The 26,969-nt window shown below is 37.8% G+C and overlaps 1 protein-coding gene across 2 annotated transcripts; it reads left to right on the top strand.

Annotated features, from left to right (window-relative positions):
- The first annotated feature begins 315 nt into the window (after window positions 1-315).
- Window positions 316-25,795, top strand: ncstn (nicastrin). 2 transcript variants are annotated; one of them, XM_051701493.1, is made up of 17 exons: window positions 316-470; window positions 1,120-1,221; window positions 3,248-3,371; window positions 3,443-3,561; window positions 6,134-6,279; window positions 6,560-6,710; window positions 9,621-9,730; window positions 9,909-10,061; window positions 10,136-10,240; window positions 10,443-10,520; window positions 10,605-10,774; window positions 17,358-17,460; window positions 17,565-17,663; window positions 17,737-17,839; window positions 18,038-18,207; window positions 22,477-22,686; window positions 24,942-25,795. In XM_051701493.1, the coding sequence occupies exons 1-17, from the start codon at window positions 401-403 to the stop codon at window positions 25,062-25,064; spliced, it is 2,136 nt and encodes a 711-aa protein (XP_051557453.1). In that variant the 5' UTR covers window positions 316-400; the 3' UTR covers window positions 25,065-25,795. The 2 variants fall into 2 exon arrangements, with proteins under 2 accessions (XP_051557453.1, XP_051557452.1); XM_051701492.1 differs by having other exon boundaries at window positions 317-470; window positions 9,618-9,730.
- The last annotated feature ends 1,174 nt before the right edge of the window (window positions 25,796-26,969 follow it).

Here is a 26,969-nt window from a genome sequence, read left to right as displayed (position 1 = left end):
AATTCTGCATGCACAAGATGATATTTTGAGGGCACAAAAAAAATTCTGCATGTGCAAAATGATATTCTGAGTGCACAAAACATTATTTTGCATGCGCTTGAACTCAGTTTTGTAAAGCAGTGTATCTTCTTGCAAAGATAAATTCATTTTGAGCAAATGAAAATCAGTTTTGGTCTTGGATAACATTTATTTGAATGTGCTTTCTCCTCCTACCCACTCTGAGTGCCAAATACATTTTTTGCATGCTCAAAATATAATTTTGTGGCACAAATATGACTCCATACAGTACCGCATATAAAGTAACAACGGTGGATGTCGCTGTGGAGTAAAAGGCCAAAAAAGGAAAAGCGGAACAGGAAGAAAACACGCGCTGCTGCAGTTTCATACTGAAGATCATTAAATGAGGAAGATGGAAGATTTAAAATCAATAAACCGCATTAAACTGATTATCAGCGCCTTATTTTACACCTGTGAGTATAAATGTGATTGTTTCATGTTTAAATGTTGATGCATGTTGTTCAGTCGTTCAGGCCTGAAACTGGAATATGTATTCATATATTATTAATATGTGTACAGTGTTTGTACATTAAGAACAATAATTGCATCTATACGCTGTATGTTATATATAATATTAATCTAATGTAGAATCAGTGACATTTTAAGACCCTATAATGCTGTCACAAAGAACTTGGAAAAAGTAGCACGGTATTACTTTAGTTTTTGGACAAGTACCATATTAGTACTGTAGTATTTATTGATATTTGGTATTTGATAACCATGCAAATACTGTAGTACTTGAATGTATATTTACCACAGTACCACCACAGTATTTTATGTAAGTTGTGCATGTAAATAAACTTACTTTAACCCCCTTTTCAATATTAAATGCACAGTAAAATACTAGATTTTCTGATAAATTGCCATCTGTATCATATAAGAAGCAAAATACCTGATATTGCATTTGAGTAAAATGTCACTTCAATTCAAGAACAATTGACTTTTTGAATGATATTGTGAATATGGTATAAAAACATGGGAATGAAATGTTTAGGCTGCTATTACTATACATGTGTATGTGAATGTTACAGAGTGTTTTGTGTGTGTTTTGTGTTGTTGTAGGTGTGAGCTGCAGTTCAGTGGAACAGAAGATCTATGTTGAACTGAACGATACGGTTCCGTGTGTTCGACTGCTGAACGCCACACATCAGATCGGCTGCCAGTGTGAGTCGATCAATACTGATAAACTACACCACTTTATTATTGTCTGTGTGAGTGGATAATATACAGAGAAATTAGACTTAAATAAAAGTATGCTTTTTGAGTTCTGAGCACAAATTCTCAATTTAGTACTCAATTAAAAGTCATAAATAAATAAATAAAATTAAATAAACAAAAATGTAATAAAAATGACAAGAATTTAGAAAAAAAAAATTAATAATTTTTTTTTTTAAAAGAGATTAAAAATATTAAAATAATTAAAAAATATATTGAAATAATTAGTTGTATGTGTTTAAATGTTTTTCTTGGCTTTAGAAATATATCGATGACATCGAGGCAGTGGAAACGTTTTAATTAAAGTGACTTTAATGGACAGACTTTTAAAAGAGTGTGTTTTATCATAGTCATTTTCTCAATTACACACCAGACGTTAAACTGAAACTTATATCCTCAAAACTGCAAAAATAAATAAATAAATAAATAAATAAATAAATAAACTAGTTGTTTATAGAGTTGCTTTAATTAAATAAAAATTAAAATAATTAAAAGCAAAAAATATTTAAAATTAATAAAAAAAAAAAAAATTAAGATATTAAAGATTATAAAGAAGACTAATAAATAGATATTTAATTTAATTTTATTTAATTTTTATTTTTTTAATAATTATTTAGATTAAAAAAAATCTTAGCTTCTAAGCTTTAGAAATAGGACGATGACATCAAGTGGCAGGGGAGATTTTTGAAATAAATTGAAAAAGATTAAAATAATGTTGAATAAAATGTTTTTCTTAACTTTAGAAATGTACCGATGACATCAAGAGGCAGTGGAAACTTTTTTATTTATTTAAAATGAATTAAAATAATAAAAGATTAAGAGATTAAAGATTATAAAGAAGATTAATGAATATTTAAAAAAAGGTTATTAAAATAATTATTTAGATGACATTTGTTTTTCTTAACGTCTAAGCTTTAGAAATGGGATGATGACATCAAGAGGCAGTCATTAAAGTCACTGATGCTCAATCTTTTATAAGAATGTGTTTTATCACAGTAATTTTCTCAGTTACACACCAGACGTTAAACTGAAACTTACATCCTGAAACCTGCTAAAATAGTTACATTTTTATTTATTTTTTTATTTTGGGATTTTTCCCCTTTTTCTCCCAATTTGGAATGCCCAATTCCCAATGCGCTGTAAGTCCTCGTGGTCACATAGTGATTCACTTCAGTCCGGGTGGCGGAGGACGAATCCCAGTTGCCTCCGCGTCTGAGACAGTCAACCCGCGCATCTTATCACGTGGCTTGTTGAGCGCGTTGCCACGGAGACATAGCGCATGTGGAGGCTTCACGCCATCCACCGCGGCAACCACGCTCAACTCACCACGCGCCCCACCGAGAACAAACCACATTATAGCAACCACGAGGAGGTTACCCCATGTGACTCTACCCTCCCTAGCAACCGGGCCAATTTGGTTGCTTACGAGACCTGGCTGGAGTCACTCAGCACACCCTGGGATTCAAACTAGCGAACTAGCCAGCGTATTTTACCACTGAGCTACCCAGGCCCCTAAAATAGTTACATTTTAATTCAGTAGAGTTGCGTATAGAATGACTGTCGACCGTATTTAAACTAAGTCATCTTAAGCGCTTCTTATAATTAAAATGCATTACTTTAGGACAAAGACCACTGGCTATAGAAGTGACCAATTTGACACTTGAAATTCATTTCAGTTTTATATAAAACTTGTATAAAATTAATGGGACTGCAATTTCATTTCAACTCTTGGCTTGTAATCTCCAAAGATGGACAACATTTTTTTATTTGTATAAGATGAGAGATTTAGGTTGTTATAACCTGTGAAATATGTACATAAGTAAATGAGTGACTAGTAAGACCTTTTGAGTGTTCACTAAAGTGAAAGACAAATGACCTAAAACATAAAAGAGTACTGTCCAGTATTAAGCTAAAGATACTTTAATACTTCACACATCTGTAAATAACTCCTCGTCCCTCTCTCTGTCTCTCTCAGCATCTATATCAGGAGACACTGGTGTCCTCCATGTGCTGGAGACCGAATCAGACCTGGACTGGATACTCAACACGGGACCACATCCTCCTTACATGGTCGTCATGGAGACGGCCTTCTTCAACAGGTACTAAAACATCAGCTTCTCTGTTTGTCTCTCTGTCTGTGTTTCTGATGTGTGTTGTGTTTCTCGTGTAGATCGGTGATGTTGATGATGAAGAACTCATCCAGGGTCGCTGGAGTCGCTGTGATTGTGTCAAACACGGGTCCTGCTGACGGATTCTCACCCCACGCCTCCTGCCCCAACCAGAACACAGGTGTGTGTAATCGCAATTAGCCCCGCTGTGATGGTTTTGTCATAGAGGTGGGGTGTATATTTCACAGTTTGAAGTCTTTTCTAATTAAATTGTCTTTCCGGGTTCTTTTGAGCAGCAGCTTTCATGTCAGTAATCTCTTAAGCACTATATGATCTACTCTAGTTTGTTTATGTTATTAAACGTGATTATAAAGTGATATCTATGGTGTTAACTTTGATTTGAACTAGGTTCACGAGGTCTGCATGATTGTTTCCGTTCATGTTGATGAATACACATCCTCACACGTTTAACTCTCTTCTAAAGCCTGATTAATGTGCTATATAAAGCCTAGTGTACACCACATGACTCAAGCTCGTCTCCTTTGATGTTTTGAGTCGGCGACTGGTCTGCGACGAGAAGTCTCAGATCTCACGACGAACGGTCTTGTTGTGTGCGCACTCCTGCGACAGGTCGAGGCGAGTCCCAGACGCAACGACAGATTTCAAAACCGCTTGATATCTAAACAGGAGACAAAAAATACCGTTCTTTCATGTTTGTTGAAAGAGGAGAGCAAGATGTGGGTACCAGGAGAGAAAAAATGACTAGAAAATAAAACAAAAGATCACCCACATCAAGAGGTTGCGCTAGAATAAAAAAACAAATGTTATCCGTCCCTCTGACGGACTGTGTTGTAAAATTTCTGTCATGCACATGCAGTAACACACTGACGTAATAACTAACATATGCAGTCATTAAATCAGAGTCCCTCTCCTTAAATATGAGAGAAGCATATTACCAGGTGTAAATCCCGATAGCGCCTGTCCACTTGTGATAGGTTCATCTGAAACATATCTTTAATACCAGCTAGGCAATAAATAGGGCAAATCAAACTGATGCACTAGGTTAAAATGGTGGTGTTGTTTTGTTTGTTTGTTTGTTTGTTTGTTTGTTTTTTAAATGCCCAATTCCCAATGCGCTCTAAGTCCTCGTGGTGGCGTAGTGACTCGCCTCAATCCGGGTGGCGGAGGACGAATCTCAGTTGCCTTCAATCCGCGCATCTTATCACGTGGGTTGTTGAGAGCGTTGCCACGGAGACATAGCACGTGTGGAGGCTTCATGCCATCCACCGCAGCATCCGCGCTCAACTCACCACACTCCCCACCGAGAGCGAGAACCACATTATAGCGACCACGAGGAGGTTACCCCATGTGACTCTACCCTCCCTAGCAACCGGGCCAATTTGGTTGCTTAGGAGACCTGACTGGAGTCACTCAGCATGCCCTAAAATGGTGTTGTTGAATTTTCTGTCAGTGTTTCAAAAAATCAATAAATGACGGAGAATTTTCGGTCGATGCAACCACTGCCCACATCTCCCTACTCGCTGTTTTTATTAAGCCGTTCTTTCATGTTTGTTGACATGTTATCAAGAATAAACTGCGTGAGTTTGTGAATGGATTTCGTTATCTTAATTTTAAGATGCATTTTGGGCGATCCGTTTCAATAGGGGCGACGCTAAAGGCAGCTATAATGGCCAGATTTTCGCTGGTTCTGGGCAGATTTAAAGAGAATAAGCGTACGATTGTAAAATATTTAAAAAGCGAATGCATGAACATGTGCAATAGGGACACAGATATGAGCAGCACGAACATTAGAAGTTCAGTTACAGGTACTGCATTAAAATAACTGTGCATTATTATCATTCAGTAAAACACAGATGTAATGATTGATGTATGTCCTCATGAAATCAGAGACCCTCTCCTCGATATCTGAACACAAGTGCTCAAAAGAGACGACCAGATGTAACGGTGATGTCTCGCTTGTTCATTTGTGATCGGATCACCCAAAACTCATCTTAATACCAGTGTACACATGGCCTCAGTCGGGGACGAATGGTCGTTTAGTTGATACTCTACAGTCCTGAAATGGTCACACAGTCGCAGGGCGCCGACTGCAAGTCGTGTAGTGTTCGCTTGGCTTAAGAATGAAAACTACCATCAGACATGCAATATGTGTCTTTACTGCTCAAATTATTATTGCTGTAAAATAATAATATTTGTCTTATTATTAAAACTAAAACAGCTGGTTTCGATTAAATGATTGAAGGTACTTACTGCATTCAAAATAAATGCAAAGACAAAATTTAGAAGTAGTACATTGTTTGTTTGTTTTCAGCTATCTATTCACAAACAGCACGTACAAAAGTCTGCGATGTTGGCGAGAAGGGGTCCGGTTCGTCCCGTTAGAGCTTACCTATTGTCTTGTTCATTTAAGATCATATTTGGCCTCCTATCTGTCACAGCAGTTGCACTTTGGAAATTAAAAACAGTCATTTGCAAGCAGAGTTTATGCGGTTCCTACACTAACACTGAAAATCAATGGACAGCAGCTGTGGGGCAAATGGGTCTTAATAGAGTAGACGTGATTACAACGTTGGTGATGTGTCAAATGTCATAAATGATGTCAAATCCTGAGTTTGAGAGTCTCATTGAAGTTGTAAGTTGTATATGAAGTTTGTGTATTTTACTGTGTCATAAGTTTATTGCATATTTTTAGGTGTCACATGAGAGTTTTTGTGGATTTTCTCGTCTTTCAGGTGTGTATTCTGGAAGTTATGGCCCTGAACTAGCCAACTGTAACGTCACCGTGTGGAACCCGCTCGGAAACGGACTGTCCTACGAAGACTTTGCTTTCCCCGTGTTCGCTCTGAACGACGAGAATCAAACTGAGGTCATCCGCCAGGTGTGTGCGTTGGCGTCTCTTACACTTGCATGTCTTTTCTTACATTACAGAGCTTTACAGTGACCACAAAATGTATTTGGAGATGGAAATCTCACTAAAATGGCTCAGAAAAGAGAGGTTAGATCTGTGGAAAGCTTCGGCAGATGCTTTTGCATTTTCTTATCTAATACAAAGACATCCGGACATTTTTAAGTGTGTCTTAAGTGAACAAATACTTCATGAGGGTTTAATATTGTCTCTGATCTGTCATTTATGTGTGTACGTGTGTGTGTGTGTGTAGTGTTATGAGCTTCATAACAAGCGTGTGAATGGCAGCGGTCCTGAGTACCCTCTGTGTGCGATGCAGCTCTTCTCTCACATGCATGCAGTGACGGACACCGTGACGTGTATGAGACGCACAGACCTGCAGAACCGATTTAGCATCAACCCAGGTACACACACATCGAAAGCAGACCACCCCGAGCCAATTAACGGGGTCTTTAACACTCCAAGGCCTCGTTTTTATCTGGTATTAAGATGCGTTTTTACCTAAAGACAGGTGTGAACAGAGTCCAAAATGTCACATTCGGATGTGGTAAAACGAGAGTTCAACTTTTGAGAGTAACATTTGAAAAAGTTCACACATCTGAAACTCAGTTAAGACAGGTACGCCACTTAAATAACTTAATTCTGCTCTAAACATCATGTTTGCACTTAAATAAAATGCAAGTATGTAATCACTATTGAGCCAGACACATTACGTGAGGACTTTAGGATTATTTAATACCTTTTCTATAAAGGCTCATTTATATTTACTATTTAGACTTAATCTTTAGGCATACTTGAAGTATGACAAAATGCATTGACGTTTTTGTTCTGTTATGGTGTTTGTTTGGTGATCTTTCCCCTTCCTAAAATTTTTGATGTAGGAGATCTTGGCTATTATTTTAGTAATCGAGTACTCTAACCCACAAAAAACGAGTATTCGATTACTTGTAAGTTAAAAATAACAGGTATGACACTTACAGTACATTAAATTTATATTTTGTTTTATTCACAAACATTACCAAGAATGGTTTGTAAATGAGCCAACTTCACCAAACTTTGGGTTACTTTATTAATCGAATTGTCTACATGATTAATCGAATTAATCGCAATTAATCGCATATAAATATTTGCTGAGAAAGCCCCTCAAATAACAATAATTCAGTATATAATTATAAATAGTTATACTTAAATAGTTATAAATAAGATATATATATAAAAATAATTCAGATAATTAAAATGCATTACAGTACTGTGGCACATGAGTAAAGCATTAAAAAAATATGGCAGCACTTTACAATAAGGTTCTGAACTATCAATGAACAATACTTTTACAACATTTATTAATCTTAGTTAATGTTCATTTCAACATATACTAATACAGTACATTTTTAAAATCGAAAGAAGTATGTGTTAACATTAGTTAATGAACTATGAACTAACATGAACTAACAATGAACAATTGTATTTTTATTAACAAACATTAACAAAGATTAATAAATGCTGTAAACAGTATATTGTTAATTGTTTATTCATGATACCTAATGCACTAATGTTAACGAATGGAACCTTATTGTTAAATGTTACCAAAAAGTGTCTTCAGAATCCAATATATTGTTTATTTGCGTATTATTGAACATAAGACCATCATTGGCCTACAGTTCATAGTAATCCATTTGCATTTAAATTGGTCAATCTGTCAGAAATAGATTTATTACGAGGGCTTGTTTAAGGACGCATTAACGTACACCTGTGTCAGACGGATGCTTTTGGAGCGTCTCGGTTGTCACGTCATAAACATACTGTTTTTAGATCGCTGTGTCAAGTTAAACGAAGTTTGAAATGTAGAAAAACACGTCCTGAGATCCCTGCGTTCAGTGTTGCTCTCCATCAAACTGTGTTTAAACGCAATAATGCGTCCGTCCTTATGTTGTGCTGTGTGCTGTCGTGAGTGTGGTTTGTTCTCTGTATAAGCTAAGCGTTGCCTATACAGCAAGTTTCAATTACTGCCCCCTGGAGAAAACAGGTGGTATGCCAAGCTTGAATTACGGTCGGGGGAAATGATTCATTGTGTTAATTTGTTTAATGCATTATTTTTTATTTTATTAATTGCACTGAATTGACGCATAAAATTGAGAGCCCTAAAAAACAAACAATATGCTTTAATTCAATTAAAATTACATTTCATTACAATTCTCAATGCATTAACGACTTGGTTGTAACTGCAAGATTTGGTGAGACATTCAGAGGGAAATTGCAGAATCATTTAGCATTATATGCAAAAGAAAATCAATTTGCCTTTTTTCGATTAGTATTTTTAATAGTCGATTAGCTGGTGCTGAACAAGTACTTGATTAGTCAATTGCTTGTGCACATCGTTAGTTTGGACGTGTCGTTCTTTATTAATAAAAATAGGAATTGTAAGGAATTTAACGATTCTGGTTACGAATCTGATAAATGATTTCAATTCCTTAATGATTTCGGTTTCTTAACGTAATTGGGTAAGTAGCTGGGAAGTGTGCATATTTTTTTTTTTTTTTTTTTTTTTTTGGGGGGGGGGGGTTCCCCTTTTTCTCCCAATTTGGAATACCCAATTCCCAATGCGCTCCAAGTCCTCGTGGTCGCATAGTGATTCGCTTCAGTCCGGGTGGCGGAGGACGAATCCCAGTTGCCTCCGCGTCTGAGACAGTCAACCCGCGCATCTTATCACGTGGCTTGTTGAGTGCGTTGCCACGGAGACATAGCGCGTGTGGAGGCTTCACGCCATCCACCGCGGCAACCACGCTCAACTCACCATGCACCCCACCGAGAACAAACCACATTATAGCGACCACGAGGAGGTTACCCCATGTGACTCTACCCTCCCTAGCAACCGGGCCAATTTGGTTGCTTAGGAGACCTGGCTGGAGTCACTCAGCACGCCCTGGGATTCGAACTAGCGAACTCCAGGGGTGGTAGCCAGCGTATTTTTACCACTGAGCTACCCAGGCCCCCTGGGAAGCGTGCATTTAAATAATTTTAGTACAATGTCACATCCGCTTTGGTGGACAAATGCACGCTCAAGAACCGAAAGTCATGAAAATCAAACCGTTGGAACGGGTTCCCTTTTCTCAACCCTATTTGTTTATTTTCCGCAACAAACAAATTTTGCTGTGATGCTGTGCATGGGATAACAGTTCTTCATTGGCCTATGTTGCTTTTTGTGTTCGGATGAAAAAAAGTTCAGTTTCTTCCATTGTTTAAATGAGTCTTAAGAAACTGTAGATAAGTGTCTGCTAAATGACTATGTACTTTTTATCTCTACATCCTCCCAGAAGTTCTGTGTGACCCCTTGAATGATTTTAACGTCTGGGCGTCCACACGCTCCCTCAACAACAGCGCGAAGGGCCACGTGATGAACGAGAGCGTTGTCATCGCCGCGACAAGGGTGAGCAAAAGACATGTCACTCGTGCACCTGTCCATATCTAAACATCCATCACATGTTAATAACAACAACAAAAAACAAAGAAATAAATTCAAATATATACCCTCATCAGAAAACTCAAGATATCCATGTGTGTACAACTTCAACCTGTTTGTGATTCTCTCTTTATTCCTGTCATAGCTTGACGGCCGGTCATTTTTCTGGGAGAAGGCTCCAGCGGCCGAGGGAACCGTGTCTGGAATCGTCACTCTGTTGGCTGCGGTTCAAGCACTCTATCCTGTCACTAAGGAAACTCCGCCCCCACGCAATATTTTTTTCACCTTTTTTCAAGGGGTCAGTGGGTCATGTCTGCATCATCATGACCTGTGTTAGCGTATTTCTGATCACTCACTCTGTCTCTCTCACAGGAAGCATTTGATTACATCGGCAGCTCAAAGATGGTGTACGATATGGAAAAACAGGAGTTTGTTATCGACTTGAATAATGTACACTCCATGCTGGAAATTGGACAGGTGAGTGACCAAACACACACACACACACATACACACACACACTCCCAATCTCTGTTCCAAACCCTAGTTAGCTGCCTACCTAGACAACATTTTAAGGCATAATAGTAATAATAATAATGAATATGACTTTTGCCATATTATAAGCAGCATTGCATGTATTCTTTGGACTCACTGAGATTTACAGGCTGTTTTTTGTTTGTAGGTTGGGCTGGGCAGTGGGCGTGATCTGTGGCTGCACTCTGACCCCATATCCCGCAGCAATCTCAGCATTAAAGAGGATGTGAGTGAAGAGGAAAGAGCGTTCTTTTTTCTTTTTGACCATAATCTCAATCGCACTGTTTGTCTCTGTCTGTCTCTCTCTCAGGTTGAGGCTTTGGTGAACAACATGAAATCTGTGGCTTCTAATTTGAGTATCTCATTGGCCGAGCCATCTCACAGTCAGCCTTTACCGCCCTCCTCCTTCCAGCGTTTCCTGCGGGCAAGACAGATCCCCGGCGTCGTGCTGGCAGACCACCAGTCAGCTTTCAAAAACAGGTCTGATCACAATTAATAAACGATTATGTTCCTTGACATTCTAAAGGGATTCTGATTGGTCAGGTCATGATAGATTGTATTCAAAGAGCCATAATTCTAAATTAATTTTCAGAATTCCTAATTTTTTAAGGGCAAGTATATTTAAAATTTTATAAACCCAGAGAGCAAAGCGAAATAAAGTACATTTCAATGATTTGATTTGATGAATGTCACAAACGTAAAATATGTACTTTTGTAAAGGTCTAAATAAATTATGAGTAAAAAGTATTAATTTTCAAGTAAAAGATCTCACTATTGCTATTCACTTTTGCTTTTGGTACTAAAGTAAAATACAGTCTTGTTTGAAATTTCAAAATAATTTTTTTTACAGGCCCAACATTTAGATAGATACACTCATAAGAAAAATGGTTCCAAATAGTACCAGATAAGGTTTTATCAGCTTGTAACAATAGCAGAACACTTTTTGGTGCTAAATAGAACCCTTTTTTTAAGATTCTATAAAGAACCTTCCTTTTGAAAGTGCAATATAGAACCTCAGTAGTGCTATAAAGAACCTCTTTCGGTGTTAAATAGAACCCTTTTTTAAAGGTTCCATTAAGAACCTTCCTTTGAGGTTCTATATAGCACTTTCAATAGTGCTATAAATAACCTTTTTTGGTGTTAAATAGAACCCTTTTTTAAAGGTTCCATAAAGAACCTTCCTTTGAAAGTGCAATATAGAACCTCAGTAGTGCTATAAAGAACCACTTTTGGTGTTAAATAGAACCTTTTTTAAAGGTTCCATAAAGAACCTTCCTTTGAGGTTCTATATAGCGCTTTCAGTAGTGCTATAAAGAACCTTTTTTGGTGTTAAATAGAACCCTTTTTTAAAGGTTCCATAAAGAACCTTCCTTTGAAAGTGCAATATAGAACCTCAATAGTGCTATAAAGAACCTCTTTTGGTGTTAAATGGAACCCTTTTTTAAAGGTTCCATAAAGAACCTTCCTTTTGAAAGTGCAATATAGAACCTCAGTAGTGCTATAAAGAACCTCTTTTGGTGTTAAATAGAACCCTTTTTTAAAAGTTCCATAAAGAACCTTCCTTTTAGGTTCTATATAGCACTTTCAGTAGTGCTATAAATAACCTATTTTGGTGTTAAATAGAACTCTTTTTTAAAGGTTCCATAAAGAACCTTCCTTTGAGGTTCTATATAGCACTTTCAATAGTGCTATAAAGAACCTTTTTGGTGTTAAATAGAACCTTTTTTAAAGGTTCCATAAACAACCTTCCTTTGAAAGTGCAATATAGAACCTCAATAGTGCTATAAAGAACCTCTTTTGGTGTTAAATGGAACCCTTTAGGTTCTATATAGCCTCAGTAGTGCTATAAAAACCTTTGGTGTAGAACCTTTTTTAGTCCATAAAGAACTTCCTTTAGCACTTCATAGTGCTATAAAACCTTTTGTTAAATGAACCTTTTAAAGGTTCCATAAACAACCTTCCTTTGAAAGTGCAATATAGAACCTCAATAGTGCTATAAAGAAACTTTTCTGATGATCTTTTCCTATAAAACATTATATCCTCAATTATAGTTTTACATTAAATATAAAGCAAGGCATGTTTGTCAATTAAGTGCTTGTATTTTCTAAAAATAACTATGCTTTTTACTGCAATCATTAGCTGAATACATTAATAAAAGATTGTGATTAAACAATTCCAAATGCATAAATCACTCACATCAACAAATACATAATGTGAAAGAGACAATAAATGCATATGCAAATGTTATAGCATGCTCTACACGTTAAGGCTGGGATAGAAATTGTACAGTCTTTTTTTCCTTTTATTTAGAAAGCATTTTTCCATACTGGCAACCAATCCTTCAAAGAATAGCAAAGTCTAATGGAAACACAAAATGGATGTAATGAAGGTTAAATTATAGTACGTAAATTCATAGCAAAAATAGATATAAAAAGGAGTACTTAAAACACATAATATGATATCTTTAAGGTAGGCATATGCTGTTATCAGAGCAGACAATGAGCAAATTTCAATTGAAAGTGATCATCCCTATGCCCTACTCACTATGAAAGACAAGAGTTCTTGATGTGGGCACTGAAGGTAGCATGGCATTACAGATTAAATGTAGCCTTTCACTAAAAGACTTCTCAAAGGGCCCTTTGTGAAAAAATGTACTTTCTTACTTTTGTTTGGAACGACCTTTGCAAAGTGCCCTTCAAAGGCGCAAAAAAGCAGTTTGGAAAATGGCCAGTGACTCGTATACTGCGGGTGGGGGAAAAATCGCATTGAAAATTTGTCTGTCTCTCCACTGCAGAGAGAAAAGCAGGTGTCATAAACTCTAGGTTATATCTTCATGAATTCCCTTCAAGATTATTAAACATATTTGCAAAAAATAACTGGATGCAGGTTTATATTTTGGACTATGTAGGGCTACATTTCTAAATCTAAAGGTAAAGAAGCTCTGAGTAATTTATAATTATTGAAAGTGTTGCAAAGAGAAATTTTATTTTAAGCAATTAGTCATGCAAATGCGTAGTAGTAACCTCTTGGGAAATGTTCCGCCATAAAGTTTACTGTATATTCGTCTTGAATTTTTATGACGTGAATGAGCTGAGAAAATGTGATCTCCCCAACATGAACAGTAACGGCTATAGATGTAACAAAGTTGTTATAAATCATGACTTCAAATTTGGCCAAACTCTTGCTCCCAAACAACACATTTACAATAAACTGTTAACTTTGAAAAACAGAGTGAAGTGAAAGAAAAAATAAGCAAATGCTTTTAACTGAGCTAATGGGATTTGCTGTCCCTGATAACTTTCCTTATAAAACTACTAATGGTTAAAAAGTTTCAGTGACATTTAAAAAATATATTTATCAAGTTTACCTGTGGAGAGTGTTGACAGTCTGTGAAATTGGTTGGTTTAGCTGTCAGGACTCCAGTGCTTTGAGTCAACCAATGATGCGTTGGCTTTGAAAGAATTTATTGACAGTTTTGTTCAAAAACCAAAAGGGAGGGAATAAAGAACCCCTAATGCCCAACGCAAAGAACCATTTCAGCACAAAATGGTTCTTCATGAAGATATTGTTCTAAATACAACTATTAAGGTCAGTAAAGAACCTTTTGAAGGATAGATAGATAGACAGATGGATGGATGGATGGATAGAAAAGGCTGATGATAGATAGATAGATGGATGGATGGATTGAAAAGGCTGATGATGGATGGATGGATAGATATAAAACCTAGATAGATAGATAGATAGAAAAGACTAGATGGATGGATGGATGGATGGATGGAAAGAAAAGGCTGATGATAGATAGATGGATGGATAGATAGATAGATAGATAGAGAAGACTAGATAGATAGATAGATAGATTGATGGATGGATAGAAAAGGCTGATGATGGATGGATGGATGGATAGAAAAAGCTGATGATAGATAGAAAAGACTAGATAGATAGATGGATGATGGATAGAAAAAGCTGATGATAGATAGATATATAGAAAAGACTAGATAGATGGATGGATAGAAAAGGCTGATGATGGATGGATGGATGGAAAGAAAAGGCTGATGATAGATAGATGGATGGATAGATAGATAGAGAAGACTAGATAGATAGATGGATGGATAGAAAAGGCTGATGATAGATAGAAAAGACTAGATAGATAGATGGATGGATGGATAGAAAAAGCTGATGATAGATAGATAGATAGAAAAGACTAGATAGATGGATGGATGGATAGAAAAGGCTGATGATGGATGGATGGATGGATGGATAGAAAAGGCTGATGATAGATGGATGGATGGATTGAAAAGGCTGATGATGGATGGATGGATAGATATAAAAACTAGATAGATAGAAAAGACTAGATGGATGAATGGATGGATGGAAAGAAAAGGCTGATGATAGATAGATAGAAAACTAGATAGATAGATAGATATATGGATGGATAGAAAAAGCTGATGATAGATAGATAGAAAAGACTAGATAGATGGATGGATGGAAAGAAAAGGCTGATGATAGATAGATGGATGGATGGATAGATAGATAGATGGATGGATGGATAGAAAAAGCTGATGATAGATAGATAGAAAAGACTAGATAGATGGATGGATGGATGGATAGGAAAGGCTGATGATGGATGGATGGATGGATGGATAGAAAAGGCTGATGATGGATGGATGGATGGATGGATAGAAAAGGCTGATGATAGATAGATGGATGGATGGATAGAAAAGGCTGATGATGGATGGATGGATGGATGGATAGAAAAGGCTGATGATGGATGGATGGATGGATGTATAGAAAAAGCTGATGATAGATAGATAGAAAAGACTTGATAGATGGATGGATGGATAGAAAAAGCTGATGATAGATAGAAAAGACTAGATAGATAGATGGATGGATGGATAGAAAAAGCTGATGATAGATAGATAGAAAAGACTAGATAGATGGATGGATGGATTGAAAAGGCTGATGATGGATGGATGGATAGATATAAAAACTAGATAGATAGAAAAGACTAGATGGATGAATGGATGGATGGAAAGAAAAGGCTGATGATAGATAGATGGATGGATGGATGGATAGATAGATAGATAGAGAAGACTAGATAGATAGATAGATGGATGGATAGATAGAAAAGACTAGATAGATAGATGGATGGATGGATAGAAAAAGCTGATGATAGATAGATAGATAGAAAAGACTAGATGGATGGATGGATAGGAAAGGCTGATGATGGATGGATGGATGGATAGGAAAGGCTGATGATGGATGGATGGATGGATAGAAAAAGCTGATGATAGATAGATAGAAAAGACTAGATAGATAAATGGATGGATGGATAGAAAAGGCTGATGATAGATGGATGGATGGATAGAAAAGGCTGATGATGGATGGATGGATGGATGGATGTATAGAAAAAGCTGATGATAGATAGATAGATAGAAAAGACTTGATAGATGGATGGATGGATAGAAAAGGCTGATGATAGACAGACAGATAGATAGATGGATAGATAGATGGATAGATTGAAAAGGCAGATAGATAGATAGAAAACTAGATAGATAAATGGATGGATAGAAAAGGCTGATGATAGATGGATGGATGGATGGATGGATAGAAAAGGCTGATGATGGATGGATGGATAGAAAAGACTGATGATAGATAGATAGATAGAAAAGACTTGATAGATGAATGGATGAATAGAAAAGGCTGATGATAGACAGACAGATAGATAGATGGATAGATAGATGGATGGATTGAAAAGGCAGATAGATAGATAGAAAAACTAGATAGATAGAAAAGAGTAGTTAGAAAAGACTAGATAGATGGATGGATCGATAGAAAAGGCTGATGATAGATAGATGGATGGATGGATGGATGGATGGATAGAAAAGGCTGATGATAGACAGACAGACAGATAGATAGATGGATAGATAGAAAAGACTAGATAGATGGATGGATGGATTGAAAAGGCAGATAGATAGATAGATAGATAAAAAAGACTAGATAGATTGATGATAGATGGATGGATGGATGGATAGAAAAGGCTGATGATAGACAGACAGATAGATGGATAGATAAGACTAGATAGATTGATGATAGATAAATGGATGGATAGAAAAGGCTGATGATAGATGGATGGATGGATGGATGGATGGATAGAAAAGGCTGATGATGGATGGATGGATGGATAGAAAAGACTGATGATAGATAGATAGATAGAAAAGACTTGATAGATGAATGGATGAATAGAAAAGGCTGATGATAGACAGACAGATAGATAGATGGATAGATAGATGGATGGATTGAAAAGGCAGATAGATAGATAGAAAAACTAGATAGATAGAAAAGAGTAGTTAGAAAAGACTAGATAGATGGATGGATCGATAGAAAAGGCTGATGATAGATGGATGGATGGATGGATGGATAGAAAAGGCTGATGATAGACAGACAGACAGATAGATAGATAGATGGATAGATAGAAAAGACTAGATAGATGGATGGATGGATTGAAAAGGCAGATAGATAGATAGATAGATAAAAAGACTAGATAGATTGATGATAGATGGATGGATGGATGGATAGAAAAGGCTGATGATAGACAGATAGATAAATAGAAAAGACTAGATGGATGGATGGATGGATAGAAAAGGCAAAATAAAAGATAGATAGATAGAAAAGACTAGATAGATGGATGGATGGATAGAAAAGGCTGATGATAGACAGACAGACAGACAGACATTAGATTAAAAAAATATATGGAAGCTATTAATGGAAAAAAATACTTCTGGAACGGAGATGGCACTGTTGTGCTCTTACTCAAATACTTCATAAATCTGTGGAAGAAGTAGGACTTTGTTTCCCGTTGGACTTATATAAACCTGTGCACACTGACTCCTGGAAAGTACTTAGAGCTAACCAATCAGATTGCAGCTTGCTGTTTTAAGCAAGATCTTGCCATTTCCGTGTACAGTGTGCATCAGATGGTCTGCAGATGTTGTGTCATCTGAGGCCAAAACTAATTTAACGGATGATATTTTTCCATGTTGTTTGTCATCCGTACCTGAAACAGATACTACGAGAGTTTGTACGACACCGCAGCAAACCTGAATGTGACGTACCCGCCAAATCTGAGTCCGGACGAGCAGCTTGTGTACGAGACTGAAACGGCAAAGGTACAGTAACGCCTGGCCAGTTTGTCAACATGAAACCGACAGTGTTCACAGTAATTTTAACATTGTAATTTTATGTCTGCTTTCTCTTTTTCTCGCTCTCTCAGTCTCTAGCTGAAGTGGCCACACTAGTCGCTCGATCACTTTACAGGCAGGCAGGAGGCAAAGAGAACGCACTGAACAACATCACCGCTGACCCTAAGATCGTGAGTCATGTGATCGCATATAAACCACACACTTAAGTGTCACATGATTACATGTGACTCTTTTTTTATTCAGGTTGCTCGGTTGCTGTATGGCTTTCTTATTCAGAAGAACAATAGTTGGTTCAGATCTTTGTTGCCTCCAGAAGTGACTAAAAAAGGAGACAATGCCATGTTAGGTGAGATGTCCAGTGTTTACATGACTCCAAACTCCCTGTTCCAATAAAAAGGTTCTGGTGTTGCTGTTTTTCCACAGACCTGACAGCCAAATGATGACTTAAATGACATACTACATAAACTGTCCACAAACAAGCATAGCACATCAGACACACTTGCACTCATCACACATGTCTGACTCTGCCCTGTGTGGTCACCAGGTTCTGGTCCTCCTCAGTTCTACATCGGTCTGGGCCCGCAGATCCATGGTCCGGTCCACAGCGTGACACGGTTTGTGCAGTATATTCTGGCTAACCTGACGGGAACTGTTACCAACCTCACAGAGACTCAGTGTCAGAACCCCAACGACATCAATACTGAGAGCAAAGATGTGAGTATATATCTGTAACAGGGTTGAAATGGGAAAGGAGGAGGCGGGAACCGGCTGAACCGTCAAAGTAATATTTTAATAGGAACTTAAACAAAAAGACACAAAAACAAAAATGCACACATGGCAGCTGTATGTGGCTCTCTCTCTCCCGAACTGCTGTGTTCTGCTGCACTTATCCCTCTCCTCGGCTGATTAGCCCAATCGGGGGTTCCCTCCTTTGCCCCAGGCCAGGGAACCCCCAGCATGACGTACATCCCCCCCTTCTTTCTGGCCGTGCCTGCCGGCAGGCCTTCCCCCACCTCTCTAGGGCTGGGGAGGGGGACGAGGGGAGGGAAAGGAAAAAAAAAGAAGAGAGGGAAAGGGCAAGGCAGAGCGACAATGAGAGAGAGGAGAGAGAGAAAAAAAAATTGCTCGCCGGTTCCCAGACACGCCGTTGCCTGGTACTCTATCACTCCTCCACCTTCTGGCGGATGACAACCGCTCCTCCCTGGGCGGACCGGAGCAAGTCCTCCAACCCCTGGTGGATGGAACGCCCCTCCGCATTTTGGCGGCCGGTAGGGAACTCCACTCCTGGCAGCAGCTCCACTGCTCCAGGCGGCCGGCAGCAAGCCTCTACTCCCCTCGCAGATGACGGCCGTTCCTCCGCGTCCAGGCGGCCGGCCACCTCCATCCCCCGGCGGATGGACGCGGCTGCTCCTTTGGGTGGATGACAGTGGTGAGAACTCCACGACAGTGCATCCCTCCTCCTTCCTGGGCTTTGGCACCAATGTAACAGGGTTGAAATGGGAAAGGAGGTGGCGGGAACCGGCTGAACAGTCAAAGTAATATTTTAATAGGAACTTAAACAAAAAGACACAAAAACATAAATGCACACATGGCCGCTGCATGTGACTCTCTCTCTCTCCCGAACTTCTTCATTCTGCTGCACTTATCCCTCTCCTCGACTGATTAGCCCGACTGGGGGCCGGGCGTGCTTAGTCACAATATCTGACATGAAGAACTGAAGGAATCGAACTTATATGATTTATGTCAGGAATAAGTGTTTATTCTAAGTTAAAAGTTTAAATTCATATGTGCCTGAGAAAATATCAAGAGGGAAAAACTACTGATTATAGATTGTAATAAGTAAACAATACCAGTATATCAGGTCAGACTGATTAATGTTTGGTTATATTGAATATGGTTTGTCAGCATTGGCCAATAACTGTGCCCTGTTTATAGATTAAAGGGATAGTTCACACAAAAATGTAAATTCAGTCATTGTTTACTCACCCCTGTGTTGTTATAACTCTATATGACTTTCTTTCTTCTTAACACAAAGGAAGAAATTGTGAATAAATGTTGTGCTCAGTGATGTCATACAATGGCAGTTTATGGTGACCACCTCTTCAAGCTTCAAAAGAACACAAAAGTATAATTCAGAAGTCTAATAAATTATTCATGAGACTCATGATTGTTATGAAAGCATACGATAAGATTTGGTGAGAAACAAACTGAAATCTAATGTATTATTTAGTGAATAATATAAATGTTCACTGACCGTTGATCTCCTGTGTGTGTTCATGATGGGACACGAGAGCAACAGTTCACGCAGACCCCTCGTGACATTGGGGCGTTCAAGCGAAAACTCGTTTTGTTTATCTAAAAACAGGTCATCCGCAGTGATAGTGACAACAGAACACAACTGCACACAAAACAGAGAACAGAACTTACTAAACATGTCTGAAGAATTTGTAGTTCAAAAATTGATGCATTTCTATGCCCAGCCTTATTTTTTTAAATTTTTGTTTTGGACTGGTGCCAGTTCACAGTGGACAGAGTTACCCGCATTGTAAAGCTGGGCATAGCTCTTTAGCATTGACCATAAAAAAACCTTATCATTTGACCTCTAATAAGGGTGGTTATAGAGGTTTTGGCTGATATTAATATCACGGCCAATAGTATTAATCCTCACTGTTTGTGAATTTTTTTTTTTATTTTTTTATTTTTTTTATTATTAAATCAACATTCATGCTAAAGCATATAAAATATAATAACATTTATAGAACATATAGAATTTGACATGCTTCAAGTGAAATCATGCATCAAAAAAATTATAATGGTTGAGAGTGTAGTGAGAGCGACTCGTTCACAGTGCATCATGGGAGTGGGCGGAGCTCTTCTGATTGGTGGATCTCTCTTCAGGATTATGGGTAGTGTAGTTCTTCACCAGGAATTCGGCTATTAATCATGATTTTTTAAAAATGTCGAAATAACTCAGACTGATGGTTTCAACAGAAGCATAGAGTATACCATCAATTAACAACTTCAGAGCTCACAGTAGGTCTGTCTTTAAATGTTTATAAGACATCATTAATAATCATTTCCACTATGGAAAAAAAAAAAATGTAATGGGATTTTTTTAACTTTCCGAACCAGACTGTTGCGCTCCATTTCGGCGTAATCAGACTGATACTGATGATTTAAAAAAATAAATAAATGCTAATATTGGCCAATACCTCTGTGTTCACCAATACAGTATATTAAGCATCCCAAATCATAGCTCCTGACCTAGACTCAAAGGGAACTAGTAGGGCTGATCGATATTGACAAAAATTGTATTGTGATTTATTTCGAAAAATCAATCAGTCATTTTGTGTGTTCTCATAGTGTTTTTGTTGCAGTGAATTATTGAGGCTTAGTGCCATTTTGAATGTCTCATTATTCGTTTTTAAAGCCATACATTGCTTAGACCCACCTTACCTATCAGACCTCCTTGTCCATCATCATTCCTCCAGGACTGTCACATCTTCAGATGAACTTCTCCTGCATATACCATGCTCTGTATTCGGCCCCAGACTGGGGAATGATTTGCCACTGGACATTAGATCAGCTCCCTCTCTTTATATTTTTAAATCTCATCTTAAGACTTATCTGTATTCTTTAGCTTTTGAGTGATTGTAATTTTAGTCTTGTTTTCTGTCCTGTTTTGTATTATGCTGCTTTTTTTATTGTTTTAATTGTACTTGAACAGCACTTTGGTATACACTTGTTTTTTTAGACATAAATTGACCTTGACCTTGCTCTGACAAAAAAAAGTATTGATATAGTGCAAATTCTGATCATTTTTTTTTTGGACCAGCATTGCTGTTGTGTTAACTACAAAAACATTAACGTTCTAAACTTTAGACAATGATGATGGTCGGACCGATGCCATCACAGACAGAATCACTGAATCCAGTCATAAAAATGGCATTAGCTATAAAACGCAGAATGGCACAGTGTGTGAGTGAGTGTGTGAGTGAGTGTGTGAGTGAGTGTGTGAGTGAGTGTGTGAGTGAGTGAGTGTGTGAGTGAGTGAGTGAGTGTGTGTGTGTGTGTGTGTGTGTGTGTGTGTGTATGTGTGTGTGTGTGTGTGTACAGGTTTTGCTATACTTGTGAGGACCAAGTATTGAGAATCAACCTGTTCTGTGAGGACATTTCTGGTTGTGAGGACCTTTTGGGTGGTCCTCACAAGGGAAATAACATACTAAATGATGTTTTATTGAAAATGTAAAAATGCAGAAAGTTTTTTGTGAGGGTTAGGTTTAGGGGTAGGGTTAGGGTTAGGGGATAGAATCTATAGTTCATAAAGTATAAAAATCATTATGTCTATGGAGAGTCCTCATAATGATAGCTGCACCAACATGTGTGTGTGTGTGTGTGTGTGTGTGTGAGTGAGTTTGTTTGTGTGTGTTTGTTTGTGTGTCTGTGTGTGTGTGTGTTTGTTTGTTTGTTTGTTTTGTGTGTGTGTGAGTTTGTTTGTTTGTTTGGGGGGAAATAAAACAGATTTCAGTAGGGCCCTGCTTAAAAACAAACAAGCGTTAGAAACACGAAGGAAACATGCATATATTTTAATGTATTATTTACATTGAAATGTAACTTTAAATTGCTAAAGAAGTGTGTTCAATAGCACATTATCATAACAGCACGCTTTTCTGTGGTATCAAAATTGCTATCGAGAATCGTGAAATTTCACTGTTATCGGTACAACACTACAATTTAATTAAACCGTTGAATACGGAATAATAAAAAAACACTATTCATTAAGAATTTACCGTATGTCATGACCTCTCGTGTGTTTTTGTATCAATGTATCGAAATATCAATGTTTTATTCAATATTTATTTCACTTATGAGGTTCTAGTTCAGCTGCCTTCAGCAAAGCCGCTCTCTAGGGAACAGAGTCGGTGTTTCCTACAATAACCTTCTCTAATGTTTGATTTCATCTCTGTTTTGTTTTTTCTTCAGTTGTTTTCATACTTCTGGGTTTCGGGCTCCGTCTCGGCGAACAGCACTGGAGACCCGTTCTGTGTGCGAGCGTCTGTGCGTCTCTCTAAAGCCATCTCGCCTGCGTTTGAACTTCTGGAATACGGATCCAGAGAGTATTCCACATGGACAGAGTCTCGCTGGAAGAGCATCCGAGCGCGGATCTTTCTCGTGGCCAGCCGAGAACTCGAGGTAATTCAGAAACAATGGGATTCCAGTTGATATTAGTTGAAAATATAGCACATTTATCCTGATCTAAACTCACTTATTTTAACACTTATAGCATCTCTCAGTACACAAGTTCACTTCAGTTCTCTCTAATGGGCCTCTGTCAGTTATTTAGTAGTCTTTTGACTATTAGCATAAAGTCTGGTCCACATTGCTGCTTGTCCTAGCCAAGTCACAGTTCAGTTTATTTTTGCTGGATATTTAGGGAAGTTTTATCTGAAATAGTTGGCTATGTTAGAAAAACATACTACCTACTACAATTGTCAAAATTTGTTGGACACAAAAGAGCATTTTGTTTATTAGATCAGACAGCCAAAATGTAAAATAATCCGCGTTCAACACAAGTTAAGATCAATCGACAGCATTTGTGGCATAATGTTTAATAATTTCAACTCGTCCATCATTTTCTTTAAATAAAGCACAAATGTGTGTTCCAGTGAGACACTTACAATGGAAGTCAATGGGGTCAATAATCTGTAAACATTAAAATACTCACTGTTTCAAAAGTATAGACACAAGACATAAACAATATGTGTGTTAACATGATTTTACTGTGATAAAATCACTTACTAACCGCATCTGTGTGAAGTTATAAACAATTTTACAACTTTGTTGCCATGACGACTGTAAAACGATGATTTAAACAACTTTACACTCAAATAATACACAAGTTTTAACAGAAGAATTAATGTAAGTGCTTTTATAAAAATATAATCTTCACATTTCTGTCTTTAAACCCTCCAAAAATTGACCCCATTGACTTCCATTGTAAGTGTCTCACTGGAACATTGATTATTGCTTTTTTTTTTTTTTTTTTTTAAGAAAAGGAGGGACGAGTCAAATTTGCGTTCCCTCGCAGTAGTTATGCGTTCCCTCGCAGTAGTTATGCGTGCCCCTCGCAGTAGTTATGCGTGCCCTCGCCGTAGTTATGCGTGCCCTCGCCGTAGTTATGCGTGCCCCTCGCCGTAGTTATGCGTGCCCCTCGCCGTAGTTATGCGTGCCCCTCGCCGTAGTTATGCGTGCCCCTCGCCGTAGTTATGCGTGCCCCTCGCCGTAGTTATGCGTGCCCCTCGCAGTAGTTATGCGTGCCCCTCGCCGTAGTTATGCGTGCCCTCGCAGTAGTTATGCGTGCCTCTCGCCGTAGTTATGCGTACCCCTCGCCGCAGTTATGCGTGCCCTCACCGCAGTTATGCGTGCCCTCGCAGTAGTTATGCGTGCCCTCGCAGTAGTTATGCGTGCCCTCGCAGTAGTTATGCGTACCCCTCGCAGTAGTTATGCGTGCCCCTCGCAGTAGTTATGCGTGCCCCTCGCCGTAGTTATGCGTGCCCCTCGCCGTAGTTATGCGTGCCCCTCGCCGTAGTTATGCGTGCCCCTCGCAGTAGTTATGCGTACCCCTCGCAGTAGTTATGCGTACCCCTCGCCGCAGTTATGCGTACCCCTCGCCGCAGTTATGCGTGCCCCTCGCCGCAGTTATGCGTGCCCTCGCAGTAGTTATGCGTGCCCCTCGCCGTAGTTATGCGTGCCCCTCGCCGTAGTTATGCGTGCCCCTCGCCGTAGTTATGCGTGCCCCTCGCCGTAGTTATGCGTGCCCCTCGCCGTAGTTATGAGTGCCTCTCGCCGTAGTTATGAGTGCCTCTCGCCGTAGTTATGCGTGCCCCTCGCAGTAGTTATGCGTGCCCCTCGCAGTAGTTATGCGTGCCCCTCGCCGTAGTTATGCGTGCCCCTCGCCGTAGTTATGCGTGCCCCTCGCCGTAGTTATGCGTGCCCCTCGCCGTAGTTATGCGTGCCCTCGCAGTACTTTGGCGTTCCCTCGCAGTAGTTTGCCATTCCATGGTTTCACTACAAATATCATCGTTAAAAGGTGGTTACTTTAGTAAAATCATGGTCAATTTTTTGTGAGGGCAAGCAAAACTATTTCAGAAACAAATTGCCGCCCTGTCCTCTAAGGGGCTCTGTACAAAAAAACTAGTTCATACGGCTCATGCTATAGTCCAATTCTTCTGAAGCCATACATGCCATTAAAAGCCGTCAATGACAATTTTAATGTTTTGGTGAACTATCCTTTTGAAGACATATTTCCACAAAATCAACAAAAAAAGAAAAAGGAATGTATTTTGGTTTTATTTCCAAGATGATAGCCGTGTGTCATGTTAAAACAATCCAACAAACTACAGCTTCATAAAATGAATAAATATGTTTTGTGTGTCTGTCTCTAATAGATGTTAACACTGGGGGTGGGCGTGGCTGTGCTGCTCTTGTCTCTATTGGTGACGTACTTCATCAGTTCAAAGGCGGAGCTTTTGTTTAGCTCCGCCCGCGAAACACCCACAGCGACCTACTGAACAGAACCACAGTCCAGATTCTACGAGCATCCATTCCCCAATAAACCAAAAACACTCACATATACACTCTTGAGTTAAAGAATAATTTATTCAAACCTCACAGATCAAACAAAACTGTTTATTTTGCTGCACTAGTTTTAGCTGGACTGGTCTGAACTGGTCTGGTCTCTTGGAAAGGTGTTCATATTATATTTGTCATCGTTGTTATAATTTCTGATTTTTCTTTCTGACTCTAAAACATGGGTGTGGCACAAAACTGACAAGCTGATTTTAATTGTTTAAATGTGGTTAAGAATAATGAGTGATTGAATGTTGATGCAAGTTGTGTGTTTTGAATGTGTAGGCTTGCACATGTGTGTATTTGATTGTATGTATGCAGTGAGTATGTGCAATAGCTTACCGAGTGTGTAGTTTAAAACTGATTTTGTTGTCGATCTTTTTGTTTGCGAATGTAACACTGTCTGTTCTGTTGGAATTGAGCAGCAGTGTACGATAAGTCAATAAGTTTACGACCGCGACTACACAATAAAACTCCGAACACAGACTGACTGCTCTGAATCACTCATAATGTTTCCAGCTGAGAGATGCAGAGCTTTAAAAAAACCAAATTATCAATGATATGCAGCGTTTGCTTGTTGACTTGAGTTGAATGAAAGCTGTTTGATCAATGATGTCATTATTTTTCTCGAAGAAATTGATGTCTTGAGAACTGAATAAACATCTTTTCCAAAGTTTGGTTTTGTTTACTGTAAGACACCAATAAACGGCATGTGGGTTTATCTAATGAAGAAATGTCACATTTCAACCCAAAATCGAAAGAAAAAAACGTTTAAGACTGTTAAGGTTTATTTGCATTGAGACATTATTTTCATGACAATTAAACATATTAAATGATATTACTTTAATATACTGATGAAAATCCTTTTGTCCAAGCGCAGTGATTTGTTTTGAATTTTTATTATTGATTTTTTTCATTTTTATTAAAATCATCTTAAATTAAATTAAGGATAACAAACTTGTACAAGCAAATATACTGTATGATCTAAATACTTTATAATATTAAAATATATAATATTTTAGGTACTTTCACAATACAATAATAAGATTTGAGATATTTGTGGAATTTTTATTTTTATTTTTTTTAATTTATTTTGTATTAAAATCATCTTAAATTTAATTCAGGACAACAAACTTGTACAAACAAATATACTGTATAATCTTAATTTATTCATTTATAATATTTATAATATTAATACATTTAATATTACATTACATTAATATTTTTGGTACTTTCACAATACAGTAAAAAGACAGATATTTGTGGGGGTTTTTTTATTTATTTTTTTATTAAAATCGGCTTCAATTAAATTCAGGACAACAAATATACTTTATAATTGAAATAATTTATTAATTTATAATATGTACAATAATATAATATAATATTAAATATATAATATTTTAGGTACTTTCACAATACAGTTTCTAGATTGAGATATTTGTGGAATTTTTTTGCACTAAAATCAAAATTGAGTGGATATGTGCATAATATTCATAAAATTAATATCACAATCCAAAAAAATATTATTGGTCGTAAAAACTCATCTTGTCCCCATATGTCAATAATAAAATAAAATAAAATTATTATTATAATGTTTTACCTGTTAGCTTGAATTGGAGCCATTTTTCTAAACAAAAATATGTAAACTGAATGATTCATGAACTGACAGTGTCAGAGCAGGATGTGACGTCTTGAAGCCTTTGGTCCAACGACTAGCACTTCTGTTTTATTATAATTCATCAGACGGTATTTTATCAACATCCAGTCTTTATTTAATGCAATCCAGCAACTTGTAAAATAGTTCTATGATGAATCAATTCACAAGGTTCTAGATTGGGTTTCTTTAT

The sequence above is a fragment of the Myxocyprinus asiaticus genome, chromosome 6 (assembly GCF_019703515.2).
Source record: "Myxocyprinus asiaticus isolate MX2 ecotype Aquarium Trade chromosome 6, UBuf_Myxa_2, whole genome shotgun sequence".
NCBI lineage: Eukaryota > Metazoa > Chordata > Actinopteri > Cypriniformes > Catostomidae > Myxocyprinus > Myxocyprinus asiaticus.
The sequence above is the reverse complement of the archived record's forward strand: the minus strand, read 5'-3'. Positions and strand labels throughout refer to the sequence as shown.